This window comes from Uloborus diversus, chromosome 5 (genome assembly GCF_026930045.1).
Source record: "Uloborus diversus isolate 005 chromosome 5, Udiv.v.3.1, whole genome shotgun sequence".
Lineage (NCBI taxonomy): Eukaryota > Metazoa > Arthropoda > Arachnida > Araneae > Uloboridae > Uloborus > Uloborus diversus.
This window is the reverse complement of record NC_072735.1, coordinates 159,606,418-159,625,906: the sequence shown is the minus strand read 5'-3', so window position 1 is coordinate 159,625,906 and position 19,489 is coordinate 159,606,418. Positions and strand designations below refer to the sequence as shown.

Genomic DNA, 19,489 nt, shown 5'->3' with positions numbered 1-19,489 from the left:
TATTTACAATAGACCATAGATGTCTAATACAATGTTCTGTCAAGTGTTATTGTGTAACACAAATCAACAAATGCTTTTTGAATGGCATAACATAAATCATTATCCGAGTCCAGCTTATTCACTATGACTTCAAGCTTCTTGAAATCTGTCAGTTGGTTAACTTCATCCATTGGTAACAACAAATCTAAAATTAAAATTTGCTTAATTTAAACAACTATTCATCTAATATTCAAAAGAACTTGAAAATGATAAACGTATTCACTTTGCTTTAAGTTTTAGAAACATTAAATCAAGAGTTTGACAAATTGTTTTATCAATACAATTCTAAGGGATTTCAAAACATATCCTTGGCGGAGGGGGGGGGGGGATTGTAGAAAGGAAAATTATCTGCCAATAAAAAAAATAGAATTTTTTCACTTTATTAATAGACTTGAAATACTTTTTCTTCAGAATGAAGCTTGCCAATAAATTTTAAAGGCAGGGAATACCTACCAAATTTAACTAAAACACCTTACATCATGTCAAAAACAAATACTATGTCATTGCTTTATGCATTTAAAATTAAATACTTTTCTCTGAATAACATGAATGCAAAATTAAAATACAATGTTATACCTGCAGTTGTAGGTGCAACACTTGATGTGGCGCAAATCCGAGATAAGCAAACTCGTCCTAACTGGCACAATAAAAGAGCAACATCTTCACATAAGGGTGGAAATGCTTCACACATTCGAATGAGAGCAGGTAAAGCAGGTAAAAACAGTTTGTTATGCATAGTACTTGGTAACACTAGAAAAAAAAAATCAACGTTTCTACAATGCTTGCATGTAAATTATTTCAAAAATATATGCATGCAATTTAATGATTAAATACAAAGTAAAATATTTGGCAGAAACATTTCCAAATATTTGAATGATAGTGACCACATTCCAAAATCTGAAACGGCTGGAAAAGTGTAAACAATGTCAAATTTTTGAAATTTTAATTGCATGAAATTTTTACAGGTAACACAAGCAATAACAAATCTGTTTGTCCATATTTCTGAGTAAGGCCAAGCTCGGTTAACTGATTTTTGTGAAATTCTGCATGCAATTAGTTTAGAGTATAGGTGTATCTACTTTTAGAGCGTTTTTCTTAGCTTTTGTACTTAATATAATTTTAAACAAGCTTTTCACATCAACTCAAAAATATGGTGGAGAAAATTTTTGCACTTTTTGAATGTTCATACTATTTGAAAGCATGGGTTTTTCTACACATGATGAACTTCATTTAATGCTTCTAAGTTAATTAGAACAGAAATACTTATTTTTTAGCACAAGTTCCATGCTTACAGGCAAAAGACTGTCGGTGATTTAAATCACTTATTTAAGTTAGTAAATTTAAACTTGGTTTTAAGCTGCGATTTTTCTTTTCTGTTGTTTTTTTCCTTTTCAAAATCACTTAAAAAAATTTCATTTATTTTCTGTGAGCAAATTTTTATACTATCATGGTTAATAAAGTTATATTAAGTTAATTAGAGATTAAAATTCAAATACTTAGTTGTTTGCATTCAGCATATGCCTTTAACTTAGTAACTAATTTTTTTTTGTTATTTGTAACCACTTAATCCAAGATTTTTATTCTTTATGAAAATTATAAGGTAATTTTAAAGCACCTAGTTAAAGGTAGGGCATAGAGAAAAATATTGACATATGAAGCATGTTGCAACTTTAAAAATATGCAACATTATAACAGAAAATATTCAAAGCAGAAAACTTAAATAAACAAAATTAACATTACTTCAACTCTATCAAAAAAAAAAAAAAAAAACTCGAAGCAGGTACATAATTGTTTTTGAAAATCAAGTTATAAGTAAAATAATGAAATGAACAGGAAGATTATTTTGTGTAGATGGAAAGAAATATGAAACAGTTTATGTCCTGACAATCTTGAAATAATCATTGTGTTACATGAATGTCAGCTATGAGGATTAATTCAAATATTTTATTCAGTTACACGCAAATTTCGTATTGTAAGTCTTTATTTTAGGTAGTACACTTTCATGTTACATGATATACTTATGTTGCAGAAAAGTACTTGTTAATAAATTTATTTATCTTGGTTTCTTACTCAAAAAAATACTGATAGTTTTAAAAATTATTAAAAAGTCTTGAGAAATATTTTCCCGCGGATAGATTGGCAAAGCTGTCGATTAATGTGCGAGTCTCTAATTCATAGGGTACTTTTATGCTTTTCATACTAAATTTGATTTTAATCAAACACTTTTCCATTAAAATAGGTTTCACATCACATTATAAAAGTTTTTTTGTGAAGTAATACTGCTTGAATATAATGGTTTTGTAATATTTAAAAATATTAGTATTAAGCTAAAAGTTACATTTATGTATGCAGGGGTCTGTCCAGGATTTTTCACAGGGTCCGTTTTTTGTGAAAAATAAAATAATTTTGTGAAAAATCAAAAAATTTCGCAAAAAAAAAAAAAAAAAAAAAAAAAAAAATTTTTTTTTTTTTTTGTTAAAACGAAATTTTTGAATTTAGAGATGGCACAAACTGCATCAATTAAACTTAAAGTTGAGCGTTTTCCTCTTCTGCGTCGAGAAAATCATTCTGAATTTTTTTTCTGATATTTGGCAAGGGGGGGGGGGGGGCATCGCTCTTTCAAGTATCAATGTTTATCTACCATTCTACATTATGTTGAATTATACTAGATATATTTCTGTACAGTATTTAAAATAATTGTAACAAAAATATAAATAAATAAAATAAAATTCAGAATAGGGTTCAGCATTCAACTTTTTGACCCAAGACACTCTTAAAAGGCAGAGAATTTCGTTTAAAACTTATAAATTCCGTGATTTTAACAAAACTAAAAAGATATTTCAATTGTTTACCTCTTAACAAAGTGTAATAATCATCAAAAATTCGAAAAATCTGATTCCCATAGCGGATGCAAAGAGATCGCAATTCTGTGATCAAGTGAAGACATCAAAAGTATAAAAACGGCTTGTAAAAGAAATATTTTTGATAAAATTATTTTAAAATTGCATTTCAGAGTCCTATGATAAACATATCATTAATATCTGTGGACACAGTTGACCCAAAAAATAAAATAAACCATCTATTCAGCATTTTAATTTTTGACTCATAACAGAAAATGGAATTTTGCTTTAAAAACTTGAAATGGGAGTTCTAACAGAAATAAAGAGACTTATGCCTTTTCAGAAAAGTTTACAACAACACCGCTGCTAATTAGCTGTGATAAAACAAACAACCATTATATTTATTTGGCAGTAGCAATTATTTATCGCTTGCAGGAGTATCCCAAGAGTGCCGATTTTTTTTTTTTTTTTTTTCAAAATTAGCCAATTTTGTTTAAGCTGATCCCTCTAATTTGACTTAAAAAAAGGTTCCAAAAATTATCGGTTTATGCACAGAAATATGCGTTATTTTGCTTTCAGATCTGCTCTTGCAATAAACAATTTGTGACAGATCCGATCTTGTTTATCAGAATTTTGTGAAGGGTCCGTTTTGTTTGATCGGGATTTTGTGAAAGGTCCGTTTTGGTTGATCGGATTTTTGTGAAGGGTCCGTTAACGGACCCAAATATCCTCTGGCCAGACCCCTGGTATGTAACTTACTAACTGAAGTTTTAAATGCTCTTAAAAAAAAAATCATGATCTTTTACACCCAGCTTATAGGTAGCAAAAAAAAAACTCTTAATTTTCTTTGTGGTTTTTAAAAGATTTGATACTTCATAGTGACTAATGCATCACACAACCAGTCAATCCCTTCATTACTAATAGTGTGAATTTTAAAGGCCGTTGAGGATGGAAAGTTGTTTAATTTTTGGAACTGTCTTTAGTCTCTATCTGCTTTGGTACTTATATAACTCAGTTTCCCTTTCTTAGAGCTGCTGAAAAAGAGTCAATCCGACCAGTTTCATCTAACATTTCTCCCTGAAGTTATTGATAAAAAAGAAATAAAGTTGCACTATTGTCCCACTAATTTAAATTTTTTCAAGAAAAACATGGGCATAAATTACAGAGTGAGGCCAAAGTCACAAAAGATCATGAATGTCCTGAAGCTAGTGTATTGCAATACCCAAAAAATATACAAATTTGGATTTCTTGGCACAGTTGCAAACTGGTTATGAAAATTGAGTCGTTCCGTATTAAAAATACTCACCTCCAAGCAGTGTATTGCACACATTAATGCACAATTTTGCAATGTTCAAAGACTTTGAAATAGCATACTGAGAACATAAATGAGAAGCCAGTTCAATAGCAAAAACCTACAAAATAATATAATTCACATTAGTTCACAACATAGATGTAGTTCTCCAAAAAGAAAAGAAAAAAAAAAAGAGAGATATAAATTGACAATTATGCAGTGCACAAAGCTTTCTGGTAGGGCTTTCAAACTCCAGCAGAACATTTTTTTTTAAAACTGAAGCCAAAATCTCTGGAAGAAAATATTTGAACTATAACGCTAAACATTGTACTTTTTTACAATAATGTTTAAAAATTGCATTTTGGAAAGGTACATCAAAATGCATGCATGTGAAAATATATGTGCACGGACAGGAAAGAAGAAGGATCACTTGTATGAGCAACAATGTGTTATTCAATGTTTTTTGTTTGGAAATGTTACTTGCATTGATATCTTAAAGTAATAATACCGCATTAAAAATAATTTTGCATCAGGATATTAAAAGAAAATTGTTTCAAATTAAGGGTCAAATTAATAAAATAAAAGCGAGTTTTTAAATTATTAAAAAAAAAAGTTAAGAGTATTTCCTAAATATAACCCATTTATAGAATATTCCCTCTCAGTGAATAATTTTTGAATCTAATTTAAACCTATATGTATAAAGCAGATTTTTTTTTTTTTTTTTTTTTTTTTGTGCACAACACCCAGGAGGCATCTACAGCCTTGAAACTTGGTACCCCAGGAATGTACTTCAGGATTCAGCACCTGGGAGCCCTTTTTCTAAATTCCGAGTTAGTTTTTTTTTTAATTAATTTTTTCACCTGGGAGGCCTTTTTCTAAATTTTGAGTTTGTTTTTTTTAATTAATTTTTTAAGCTAAATGTTCACTAATTTCATCAAATTGGGGGGTACAAAAATTCTTCCACACCTTCACATTATATGTTGTCAGAAAGGGCTCCTTTTTTTGGCACAAGAAATTTCCATTTCTCTCAATTAAGTAGGAAAGAAGATATAAGTGCTTCTAATTTAACCAACATTTAAGGTCAAACTCAATTTACATTATTTTATGTTAAGTAAAAAGTGCAGAAATTTCATTCAGTGAGGTCGTGTTCAGAAAGATTAACTTGGGATCCACTTTTCGTTAAGCCACTATATGAAAAGGCCGGCGCATCAGCTTAAGTTTAGCCATTTTCGATCAGATTTTTCAATGGTTTGCGGAGCTAAGGGTTACCACATCAAAGTTACGGGTTATGTCAAATTAACCAAAATTAATATTTTATTTAATAAATAATTCACCTGCTGCTAACAACTGCTTGTGGTGAAAATCATCAAACACAATAACTTGCCAGAAAACACAACCACTCAGACACGCGCTTCAATTCAAAATAGCTGATCTTAAGCTGATGTGCCGGCTCTTATATATATAAGGGCTTTAACTTTTCGTTTTGTTTGTTGGGTATTTTCACTTCAATAAAAGATAATTTTTAACCGACTTCAAAAAGGAGGCGGTTATCAGTTCATACCGTATGTATGTTTCTTTTTTGTCTGTCCACTCACAGCATCTCACCTAGTGAACCGATTTTGATGATTCTTTTATTAATGGATAGGGGATGGCTCAACTTAGGTCCCATTACTTTGTTTGACCATATTTGTCCTTTAGAAAAAAAAGTTATGGGCAAAAAACCATAAATTTCATGCAATTTCCCTATTAAATGATTAAATTTAAAACCCATTGTCATGAAAGTTTGGTGCCATACGACAGTAACATTAATAGTAATTGTAATGATAATTTTGAATGAAGGCTTCTCTGAAGCAAGCATCAAGTTTCTTCAGGGGGATATTTCGATAATAATCGAGAATCTGGCGCTGTCGTCTCATTTTTGGCGTAAATAATTTTTTTTGGGTAACCTTGCTGATTTATAGTAACAATATGTGAATTATCGAAATCTTCCCCTTTTCAGTGCTATTGCTCCATAGTGGGGGTAAACTTAACCTGGAAGCGAGGTGATGCAGTGATTAGGATCTGCTTAGCCTTCACAATGCTACATTAGGTTTGCCTCAACTACAGTTGTATTTTTTTCGTTATCATCTATGCCTATAACAAATGATGGGGGCTAAGTAAGAAAGTACAGAATTGCATCATGAGCAACTTAAATGCTGTGAAATGTAAATTAGTTAGAAAAAACGTAATACTTAAATGGTTATAATTAAATTAACTACACATTAATTCCAAAGAGGAACAAAGATAAGTTTTTAGTGCCAATCGCTTAAAGTATAACGCGTGTTTATAGTTTTTATTATTATTATTATTATTATGGAGCATTTTTATGAAAAAAATAAGGTGAAGTTTCATGATGGTAACTTCTTACTATTTCTGAAATACTTACATTTACACTAAAAAGAATGAAAAAAAAAATTTTTGAAAAAAAAAAAAAAAAAAGAACCGACTTTAAATTTGCTGTAAAGAGTGAAAAATAATCTTATTCTTTAAACACCATCGATAATGCTTTTAAACATAATTTTTGAAGTTGGCGCAAAAACGATAGATAAAATCATTCATGGCCATAACTCAACTACAACTATAAATTTAACCAGGCCCAGTTTCTTCACTATCACATAAAGTATGCATTGATGACAACATATTTGTATAAGGATATGTATGTTTCATTCGTAACTTTTTCTGAAAAAAATTAGAACAAAGCATGGTTACATTGGATTTTACGTTTTGTTTTTGAGCCAACTTCAAAAATTATGTTTAAAAGCATTATCGATGGTGTTTAAAGAATAAGATTATTTTTCACTTTTTAAAGCAAATTTAAAGTCGGTTCTATTTTTTTTCAAATTTTTTTTATTTCTTTTATTTTTCTGTTTGCAGACTGAATTTGAAACTTTTTCAAATGTCCCAAGTGATTTTTCCCAATTTTCCCCACATTGCTTTAATTGCTTAGGTTTAAATTTTGTACATACGGCTCCTGACGTGTCAAGTTTTGAACCCTCTTTTTTTATTATGATCAGGTATTCCAAAAGACATATTTACACATTCTTTGTAGCAAATCAAAGTTAATTTCCCACATCAAGTTATCACATCCAAGGCATCTTGTAATCCATATTGAGCAGTCGATGATAATTTTGCACCATTTAGGGAATGTTGTTGACAACAACCTCTCAATAAATTCTTTATTATTTTCTGTTTCTAGTTAAATAAGTGTAACATCAGAAAAATATTTAAATTTTCAGCTTTTTGTGAAAATCATTTTTTTACAGTAAAAAATGTAAATGAAAATATAAAGTAAGCACCTTGAATTAAGCGGAACCTCAAACTTTTGAGACTCTACTGTAATTTGAAGCCTGTCAAGAATTTCTGATAATTACCTGTTTATCTAAATCTGCTTGACTTAAAAGTTCTGGTAGAAAATCTAAACAAATGTGCAAAGATGGAACAGATGAAACAACAACTGGTAAAAGTTCACTTGAATATGTCTACAATTAGAAAACAATTATGTTAAAAACAAAATAATGCACCTTTTGAAGCAAAGTTATAAAAATAGTTAATGATTTTGGTTATCAAGTCATGTTTTTTAACTAAATAAAATAAGGCAAAATTTGTTGTTGTTATTTTGGTTCATGAAAGGTTAATTAAAAACAAGACATTCATAAATTTACATCACTGGAGTTTTTTTAAAATTAAGAAAAACATTACAGCAAAGCTGGAAATTAAAATACATAATCTTCTTTATCAAGCATATAACTAAAAAAAAACATATCATTGTAAAAGATGACTATTACAAAATTAAAAGCAATAGAACACACTATCTTGCATCAATTTATTATGAAGTACAATGCATATATTAATGCATATGTTATTTCTCATACGTAAAGATCTGGGTCATAATAGACAAACCAAAGGAAGCTACTGATCATGAAATTGCAACTATCGCTAGGCTAACACGATTAGAGATCCAATGGTTTTTCTTGCATACTAAAAATATGAGACAGTAATATTATAAAGCACATTAGAGCTGAAATAATTTAATTTACATTTTTGCAATTATGGTTTTATCCATAATTTAAATATAAACTCATAATTACTCAACTAATAATGACTACAAAACTGTTCTCTTGACTAAAATGCTAAAAAAAAAAAAAAAAAAATAAATAAAAATAATTTATTAGTCTTATTAGATGAAAATAACAATATCAACTTTATTTCAAATAAAATAATGGAAAACGGTGATAATTTCTAGACTTAAAACATGAAATTTCTAAACAGAAACAGCAAAGTCTAACTCATACATTTACTTAAAAAAGTTCAACAGAATTTTTTACACAGTTAAATTGTTATGAAAATTTTTAATATTTTATATTCTAAATTATGCGGAAAGTCAAGTAATTCATCATAAAAAGTTTTGTATTGTTTCTAATACAGGAAAGATAAAGTTTAAACAACAGTTCATGATTCTCATGTGTCTTTCAAAGCATTACCATAAAAGTTTTTTTTAAACATTAACTTACCTGAAAGTGCACCAACTTTGCTAGACTAGGTTCAGATATGAAAACTTGATGAAGATGAGAGCATATTAAGCTTTGAATTTCTCTAAGATTAGTTAACAAACCAGTTTCTTTCTAAAAAAGAAATTTATTTTAGAAATAAAAAGTCATTGTATGAAACACTTTTCAAAGCATATTTATTGTTAACTTGTTAATTTGAATTTGCTTGAAGATATTTAAAAAAAAAAATCTTATTTATATTGTTACATGAGGAGAAGAAACGTTGCACCAATAAAAAGTAAACAATTTGTAGTAAATATATTGAACTTTTTAGAGATAGAAGAGACCATTAGTTCTAATACAAATAAAAATAAGAACATAAGAGGTGTTTCAAAAAACTGATAACTACAGATCCTTAGGGCTAAAAGGTATAATTAGAGCCTGTATTATTTGCAATTGGATATTTTTGCTTGTATTGATATTAGGGAATGCATAAAGTGTGACAAAATTTTATGGCAATATCATATTGCTAAGTAATTCATTTCACCTATCTGGGGGGGGGGGGGGACAATCAAAGAGGAATTGCAAATTTTTTAGAAATACAAATTCTTAAACTCAGAAATGTTTCGACTTTAAAAAAAAAAAAATTACTCTATCAAACACAGTTGCAACACCACAGGAGGGGGGATGCTTTCCAGTCCCCCTAGGGACACCATAGGAAGGGGCTGATACCAAGTTGGATTTGGGAACTTCATTTTTCATGTTTGAACATTAAAAACTTTTGTTCCCTCCTTTTTTGCATTTAAAAGGAGAAGGGAGAAGAGCACTTGCATTGGGAGACACCCCAGGAGGAGGCTGATACCAAATTGGATTCAAGAATTTCATTTTTGCATGTTTAAACATTAAAACCTTTTTATTCCCCCCCCCTTTTTTTGCGTTTGTAAGGGGGGAGGGTAACACCACAAATTACCGCCCCAGTTGTCACCCATGTTAGATACGCCACTGAAATAAAAAAAATCTGTGTGTGTACCGTGAAATACTGAAAAAGAGAAATGAGAAGATTCCTCCCATATCCAGCATCGACTTGAAAGGCAGCCAATTTAACAACCCAACTACGGGAGATACACACATGCATATATTTATATATTAAAAGGTAAATATATATACTTGATCTTCTTCAGTGGGCAAGCAACATTCCAACAATATCTGCACAGCAGCACTTTCTTGAGCTGCTACCAAAGCAGTTCTTAAGTCTTCTCTGTCCTTCTCAGTTTCTAAAAGTCCAGTTTTCTCTAGCATAGGCTGTTCAAGTGTATGGTGCAGAAGATGTGTCCTTGAGGCTGCAAGAAATGCTTGCAGCATATGAAGAATTATTTCCATAAAAGGAGGACACCTAAAAGTAGAAGTAATGCTTCCTAAAATATGTTTTTTGAAATGCTTTGCTATATATAACCTTTACATGGAGTTAAGTAATTTATTGAAGGAGGCAGAACTCCAAGCTCATTACTTGAAATATTTTTTTAATGTAAACTATAAGAAACTGAATTTGGGGAAAAAAAATCAGAAAACAAGGGCAGAAAAGACAAAAAGTAAAAAACTGAGAATATGTGGAAGATAGTCACATCTGATTTTGCCCTATAGGTGGGGCAAACCTTAACTGGCAACATTGTAATGCTGTGATTAGGACAAGCCTGGATCTATAAATTTGCACCCCACCTCAACAAAATATGTAGGGTCATTCCCTAGAGGAGAGCAGTGCATGTTTGCAACGTTAATAAGTCTGGGTACTAGTTTTTTTCATTTTTTTGGGTCTGCAGATCCGGGCTGGGATTAGGATCTACGTAGCTGTCACAATGCTGCTAGGACAGATTTACCCAACTATAGTGACTAGATCATTTTGAGCAGTAGACAATCATTTTTTGGGCAAAACTTTTAGTGTGGAAATTATTTTATAAGAGATCAGAGTGCAAACAGTCTTTTATATACAAAAATTGTACAAAAAATTGATCTAAAGCTACCAAAGAAGAAAAAAATTCCCTAGTAAAATAACTTACCTAAATATTCTTTTATCACACCTAAGAACGTGAAGTGGATCTAGAATAATATCATCCAATGTAAGCTTGCGAGCTGTTTTGTAAATTTTTTGAGGAAAAGCATTCACAGTCATCACCCACAGTTTACGGGGGAAAATTGAATTGAATTTCCACCATAATTTCTTTGCTTTAATCAAAATTTGCAAGTAATCTGAATGGTCCAACAATCTAGGCATATAGGAAACAAATTTTGAAGCATATGGCCATAATTGTTGCACAGAAAGGGACAAAAGATGGTCCAAGTGGGATAGCAGCTGAAACGGACAATTCTCCACTTGTTCAAAGGCTGGAAAAAAAAAGAAAAAGCAAATTCTAAAAAATTTTAATTGAAAACATTTCTCTACAAATAATATATCATTAGATTTAATAAGATATGATTAGATTTAAAAGCAATTTTATGAATTTAAAATTATTACTAATTCATACATTATTTTCATGCATATAAACTACAAGGTCCCAAATTTGACACTTCTTGGGAGTAGTAAGGGAATGTGGGGCAAAGTGAAATAGTTAAGATGACTGAGTTTTTTCAAAATGAACAAATCAGAAATTTGCTTTGAAAATTACAGTACATAAAGAAAGAACATTGTATTTTATGATAAAACTTATGTTGAAACAGTATTTTTTATTTTTGGCAGTAAATTTGAGCATTCAAAAAATGGTGGAAATTTTTCACTTTTTTTTTCCAAGAGGCGAAGTGAAAAATAAAATATTTTTCTAATGAAAAATTTTCTATTCGATTATAAAACATAATTTTTGATCAAAAGAATCAGTGAATAAAAGGTTGAATGAACAAATGAAAAGATAATGAAACAAAAACGAATAATTAAATGAATAAATCAATTGATAAATGAAGAAAAATAAATGAGTGAGTAAAAGAGTGAATGAATAAATAAGTGAATTACTAAATGAAGGAATGTAAATGAATTAATTAATAAAAGAAAATGTAAGTGATCAGATTAAATGATTGAGTGAGTAAATAAAACAAACTATTTCACTTTTCCCCATCCGCTTTGCTCCGCATGTACTCGTCAAATTGCACAATTTATTAAAAATACAAATAAGCTCAATATTAACTAAATTTTTGCTGCATTGAATGCTAGGAGATCTCAATTAATATTTCAAATGATAATAACAAGAACTTAATCATTTTGTAGCAACAAAAATAGTTTTTGACTTACAACAAAATATTACAATATGAGTATCATTTTTTTAAAATTTCCTTTAATACCAAATGTTTTAATCTTTGATGGTATTTTTTTCCTTACTAGAATAGACTACATATGGTACTACGTAGTTAAATTAATACCAGATAGGTGGAGCTAAAAGCAGAGTAAATATTTCTCCTTTTCACTTTGCCCTGCTATTTCACTTTGTCCCATGTTCCCCTACTTATATTATTTTTATTTATTATTTATTGCTTAATAAATATTTGCAATATTTGAGATAAGGAAAATATTTTACTAGAAAGACAGCTATGCTAGCTTTTGTGATTAATCACATTTCTTGCCACAGGTGGAAATTTGAGAAGTTTCTTTTCTACTTGCTGTGTAGAACGAATCTCTGAAATCAAGGACACTAACAAATTTAAAGTTTTTATCAGTGATTTGTAAAATCAATAAATGCCTAAATTTCTTTTTGTTTGAAAAGAGTATTTCAAATTTTTATTTAAAAACTTTAATGAAAGTTATATACTTTCTAGAATGCCCATTAGAAGGATTTCTTCGTAAGCATTTACTCGTACATATATTAAGTGATTAAGTCAAATCTTTCAGTAGCAATCCGACAAATTATGAAATCTGGAAATTTGCTGGCCTTGCGGTTACTAGATTCATGCTCCTATACTGCATATATATATATATATTTTTTTTTTTCCATTTACTTCCTATACTTATAAATATTATAACATATGAGTTTGAGGTTACTTTATATGATTTAAAGCACAACTGTATGATAAAAAAGAAAATATCAGCAAGTTGAACAATAAAGGAACATCACTAAGAGCTACTCTTTTAAGTTTTTTAGAAATTATTTTTACAACTACTACAAATCTACAACAAATCATACACTGACATTCAATTTATTATAAAGTAATATCTTGCAGATGAAATGATGCTGCATGTGTGGTTACTAACACATTTCTTTTTAAACAATAGGTAAAATAAAAAGCTCATATATATTTCTGTTCAATTTGTTAAGCAGATGACTTTGTTGCAAACTAGAATAAGGAATATGTAGTGAGGTATGATATTTTATACTGAAGATGAATTTTCAACAGTTACACAAAATGCTTTTCACCTGTAAATTTGATAAAAATGGTTTATTGAACACTTTTAAGAGTTATTTAAATTATGACCTGTTTTTAAAATTGTTGCAATGTGGGTTTATAAAAAATCTTTCCTGCATATAAACAAAGTTTACATCCATACCTTAACTTTTTAAGAACCATTATGAAACATTATGTGTCCCCAAAACTCCACAATTAGTTTCATAAATTATCAAGTACAAATAAAACATAAATTTTACATTTCTTAATATCATTGAGGAATCAGAGTTTTAATGATACAAATTAATAAATAAATTACTTAATTAATAAATAACAATAAAAATTAAAATAAATAAATAAATAAAAAATATAGTGCCTTTTTTTAAAAAACATTGCAAACTTGATTATTCTGCTGAAAAATTTTGGCTCTCAGAGTTTCAACCAAAAATTTTTTTTTTAAATTTAATAAAATAACAAAGACAATAGTTACCTTTATCCAAACTATCATGATTGAATCCTTTTTCAGGCCACTTATGAAGCTTAACACGACAATTATTGAGGGCTAAGTCAATGTCATCTTCATCAGTTAGCCATGGCTGCACTAGACACAGATGAGGATAGTGCATTGTTAATAATCTCAAAAGAGGAGAAAATAAGCCGGCAAATTGTTCTTGATCTTTTTGAGCTCTCTGAATCAGGTAGAAAATTGGAATTTGAGCAATAAACTGAGGTGAGTATCGTTTGACTTTTCGGTCACTGAGTAAAATATTCTTCATATTTGAAAGTCTTGTATCTTCATACAATAATAAATAATACAAAAGGAGAAGTTGAGAGGATAGAGAGGAACTCTCTTCTTTCTTCAAGGACTCCTTAACTGGCGAATGGACATTGTTTTTGCTTTGCTCAGTTGATAAAAATACCGATTTGGAGAAAACAGCAAGAATTTCTTCTTCAGAGATTGGTTCATTTGTAGTGTCAATGGAACCTTTTGAACTAGGAGTTAACACAGAATTCACATAAACTTCTATTAAAGGAGGCAAAACGGGATGTAACGGTGGGACAGTGCAACAAACTTGTTTGTAAATCCAGTCTTTTATGGGAACCTAAATTTAAAAAATACAAAGAAAACTAATACAATCTAAACTTTTATAAGCATAAAAGTACCTGTCTATGCATATAAGTTTTATGTATATTATATCTCAACAAAGTTTAAAACATCTTAATTAATAATTTTAATTCCTTTAACTTTTTGCAGTTGTCAAAAGAGAAGAAAAGAAGAAGAAAAAAAGATAAGTAAAATTGTAATCTCAATTGAGTAATTACAGCCCAGCTCCTACCACTCAGTAGAATAACAAAAAGAAACTCAAACAAGGAAAAGAAATAAACGAAGAAAAATGAAAATGTATAAATTAAGCCAACTATTGTTTTAAAGAAATTTTAGGACAAAATAATTATTTATAATTTTTGTATAACGAGAAAAGAACTTTGTTTATACTTACTTTGTACTTAGTGAAAGCTCTACTTTTCAAAAGTTGATGTATGCAGTGGACCGGTAAAAAGCCAGTCACATTCCTACTCAAATTTTTTGTCACAGGAACTTTCACAGCATGAGCAGTAACGACCTACATTAAAGTTTATCAAAATGAATATGAATTATGCAAAATATAGAATGAGGAAAAGGATTTAACTTCATTATTCAAACATATTTTGTTTTTTAAATAAATGAGTTCATAAGAATTTTTAATAGTAAAAGCCATTTTCAAGAGCCATCTGGTATTTTATGTTTACTGTGAGTACTAATTTTTATTTAAAAGCTTTGAATTAAGATGGAAAGATGAAAAACTGTTTCAAAATTTAATTTGCCTACCAATCTTTATGTTTGCAAAGAAAAACAGGTATTTTTTAAACTTTAAAACATATTGTTTGTTTGTGAAAAGTTGTGTGGTTTATAGAGAATTGCATTATATAGGTCAGCGTAATAAACATATTCTATTGTATTACAATTCAAAAATGAAAAAATAAGAGGAAATTTTAGTAGCATTAAGGTGAATTGCTCTACAAAGCAAAATCGGAGTATACAAGTGAAAGTTACAATTGGTAACATAAATACAAACAAATAAACTTTGTATGGCATGCAGCTGTTTCAAGGTTTCTTGGAACTTTTACTTTATGCAAGAAAAACAAACATAAATAACTAAATATTGTTCATTCATTATTTTCGGATACCAAGTTAACTTTTAAATTAAAAAATGGTTCTAAAACAACCTTGGAGCAGCTGTCTGCTCCATTCTTATTTTTCAGAATAAATATTTTTCTATTTTACATCTAAATACACAGAATAATTATATGTATGGATTTTATATGTTTACCTGGTCAGTGAATATTTCTTGTGTAAAAATATTTTTCATTCTAGCTAAATTATTTGATCTGATCACAATCTTCATGCCTAAGGTAGAACACACCAAATCTGTGATAGAAGTTATCTGATTACTGTGAAAGTGTATTGCAATTAACAACAACATTTCACCGAAGGAAGCATTTACTCCACTTGTGCTAAATTAGAATAAATAAGTCAAAATAAATTTCAGGAAACAAGTCAAATTTAAAATTACTACATGTGTATACATATGTTTTATCATATTTTGAACATTTAAAAATTGCATTAAAATGCAATAGAAAAAAAAATAAATCAAAATAATTGATGTTTAAAATTTTTACAGCAAAAACCCCTTAACAAAAGGATTATTTACTCAACTTTTTATCAAACTGTAATAGAATATCTTTTTTTTTTTTTTTTTTTTTTTTGCCCCAATTTCAGCCTAAGGCATTTACCCAGACCCACCCTCACTTAAATTCTAGCGCCCAAATTAAATTTGCTTAATCTTTGAATCAAATCTTGAGAGGTAGTAATGATGACTCAACTGAAGGCATATTGTGTGCTGGCAATTAAATCTTTTGGGTGGAGTAGGCATATTTCTAATGATATTTACTTTAAACTTGAAATTCAAATGGGAATAAGCCACACACATTTATTTCACCACATGATCATTACAAAAACTATACATTCATGATAACATTCACTTTATTAATTACATACCCTATTTGAAACATATGCAGTAGGGTGGAACGAAAAAAAAAGTTTTGGGTTTTCAATTTGCCGTAGTGCGGAAAAGTTGCCTTTTCATGCAAACAAGATGTAAAAAAAATATGAAAAATATTGAAGCACGTCTTGAGGTGCCGCAAAAAGCATCAAGTTTTGCAAAATTGCAATTTTTGCAACATTTTAAATTTTGTAAAAATTTTTTCAAATTTATCTTTATGCTTCAAATGCTGTCGAAAAGCAAATTATATGCTCAACAGGTGGTACAATAACTTTTTTTGTTGTTCGGATTATGTGTTGAGGTGCCGCAAGAGCAAAGAGTTTCGTAAAAACGCACTTTTTGCCGAATGTACTGGCATCTGGGAGCTTGAGTCATTGCAGCAGCGGATGTTTAAATGGGGCGGGGCTGGTCAGCAGTGATTTGTGTGAGTGGGGCCAAGCTCAGATCAGGTGTCAATTTTTTTGTCGAGTTGAGTTAGTGAGTAGCGTAAAATTTCGTTAGTTGGTAAAATACTTCATTGTTGTGATTTGCAATGCCTCAGTCTAAACAAGTGCAGACGAGACAAACGTCAGAATGTCCTATTTTTGGAATATATAGCGATTTCAATGAAGTTTTACTACCCACTTACGAAGATGTAATGAAATGCTACTGTTTTATTAGACACGGCCTAAAAAGTGCGGCTGGAAAAGATCTTTCTGTAAGTGAAATATATATATATATATATGACCTTTTAGTTTCCAGAATAGATTACATTTGGTCAAGAGCTTCTTTGGGACAACAGGAATAGAAGCCTAATGGATTCTTAGATGGTAAAACAAAAGAATCAAACGAATTTAAAGACAAAATAAGTCAACATGTGGAAACCTGTTCTAATCTTCCTGTGGTTACTTCCTTACCCATTGAAAATAATTTTCTTTTTGAGAACATACAGGACATAAGTACCGATCACAAATATGTATTGGATATGTGTTTCACTATATCAAGTGGGACTTGCTAACTAGATTTATCTTCAAGGAACCTGGGAAAACTTTCCCACTCCAGATGACTTACATTTGCAAACCGTACATTTTGATTACACGTAGCAACTAAAAATCCGACTGAAAATCTCAAGACTCTGACTCAGTACATTGTTAAAGTGTAGTAAAGTATAGTTTCCTTTATATGGGCGAGGCATTTCGCTAAAATTGTTTAAAACAAATAATTATACTTAAATATATTAATAGTGATCATTATTCATTCATACATTTTCAAGAAAGGATCCATTTCTTGTACGGATCAAGTGGGCAATGCGTATGCTCTTTTGTGGTTTAACATCATATTAAAACCTTCTCGTACTTACGGCTCTAAACATTTATTTGAACGTATCTTACATTCACGATATCTCTATCATGATTTTAAGAACATTATAGACCAGGTTACATAAAGAAATGGGTATTTTGATGCAACAGAAAATCTCTGGCTATGTTATGCAAAGAGTGTAGAAATGTAAGAGAACTTGGATTACGACGTGTGTTGAATGCAAGAACATAAAGTAGAGGTGGGGTTAAGAAGTTGAAAGTTCAACAAATAATTTTTGCTGCCAAAGATTACATCGATTTGATCTCACGGGGTGAAAATGAAATAACCGAGCCCCCCTTGGTAAAACATTTGTCTAGTGAATCCCTCAAAGTGAAGCTTGTAACCCGTAGGCGGCTTTTAAAAAGTATGGTTCAGTCGTAGGAGACGAAAAATTGACTCAAGAGTTATTTGGAAGAAAAAGTTATTTGGTACAGAAAAAAAAAAGCACTTTAATGTGTCAAAGAAGTAGACTCAAACATCATACAGGTTTAACCATTCATTTACAACCATTAAGAATACTTTGAATGGTAAAAATGGAATTGTTGATGTCTTTTATTGTATACTAGTGATACCCGCACGGCTTTGCCCGTTGTAGAAAAATTAAAAGGTCATTTGGTTTGCTTGTATATTTACAAATAATGTAAGAAGAATTTCTCGCCAATTGGCTTGCCCATGGTACGGTTCCACGTTATAACAACTTGGTAATTTACTCGCCCATCTTATAATTTTGCTCGGGTAAATGTGATTAAAACTGGAATAGAAAAGAACAAAATCGAATTTTGGAAAAATTGTTTCGAGGTGCACACTTCCCATGCTACAAACTAACTTTGTGCAAAATTTTATGAAAATCGGCCGAACGGTCTAGGCGCTATGCGCGTCACAGAGATCCAGACAGAGATCTAGATCTCCTGACAGACTTTCAGCTTTATTATTAGTAAAGATTATGATTTTTTAAAACTGTACTTTTTAATTAGTATTTTTTCCTAATGTAATGCTTAAAAAATATATTCACTGCCATATTTTGTGCCGTTATATACAGCGGGAAAGAATAAAAAGGAATTTCATTGCTAAATGGAAATTTCGGTAATTATCAAACTTTAAGCTCGTTGCGGTACCTAAAGATGTTGTAGTAAAGCAATGAAATTTCTTCTGCTTCTTTTTAAACTGAAATGACAACTTTTCCCCCCTACGGCAAAGCAAAAAAATTGAAAAAAAAAATTAAGGTCATTTTCGTTCCACCCTAATATGCAGCATAACTTCGATTTAATGATACCTGATTTAACGATTTCCTCAATTTAATGATACATTTCACTGTTCCCGATTTGATTGCACTGAATGTCTATGCTCCTTGATTCAACGATATCCTTGATTTAGTGATAACTTTTCCCACTTCCTTGACAATCGTTAAATCGGGGTTATACTGTATTAATTTATTTTAAACATATATTGAGACATATTTTTAAGATAAATAGTACAGAAATGCTTTTTTATGTACAAAATTGCTGCTGAACTTGATTTACCTTGGATCCAATGAAAAACTATTACTTTTTTGATAAAATTATATAGTTCATATTCAGATGGTTCAATTTATATCCTATTTTAATTATTTTCAATCTTAAGTACTGCAATATATCTTATAAGGTTTAAATAATTAAAATACATTAAGCTGCTTATTCTAAGCAATTATTTTAAAGCAATATATTAAACTGCAATGAGTATAAACAATTGGACTAGTTTTTGCAGAATGATTTAACGAAACTGATCTGTTTCAATTCGAATGACTCAACAAAATTGATTAGTTTCAATTCAACTGAAATAAATTCCTCGTTTTGTTTTCTGACTGTGAAGAAAAAAGGGAAGGAAAACAAAATATTTTTTCAAAAAATTGCAAAACAAATTTCTTATACTGATACTATTTTCAATGAAAAATAACTAGTAACAGGGGTCTGTCCAGGATTTTTCACAGGGTCCGTTTTTAGTGAAAAATCAAATAAT

At 29.9% G+C, this 19,489-nt stretch overlaps 1 protein-coding gene across 1 annotated transcript in view; it reads right to left on the bottom strand.

Moving 5' to 3' along the window:
• Positions 1-23: 23 nt before the first annotated feature.
• LOC129221936 (integrator complex subunit 2-like) overlaps positions 24-19,489 on the bottom strand; it is a 50,056-nt gene continuing 30,590 nt past the window's right edge. The window contains exons 9-18 of the mRNA XM_054856320.1: positions 15,425-15,608; positions 14,555-14,677; positions 13,546-14,158; positions 10,751-11,075; positions 9,864-10,089; positions 8,721-8,831; positions 7,581-7,688; positions 4,186-4,291; positions 616-789; positions 24-184 (exon numbers count right to left, since the gene is read on the bottom strand). Coding sequence (XP_054712295.1) covers positions 24-184; positions 616-789; positions 4,186-4,291; positions 7,581-7,688; positions 8,721-8,831; positions 9,864-10,089; positions 10,751-11,075; positions 13,546-14,158; positions 14,555-14,677; positions 15,425-15,608 — 2,131 coding nt within the window. The remainder of the gene's footprint in view (positions 185-615; positions 790-4,185; positions 4,292-7,580; positions 7,689-8,720; positions 8,832-9,863; positions 10,090-10,750; positions 11,076-13,545; positions 14,159-14,554; positions 14,678-15,424; positions 15,609-19,489) is intronic.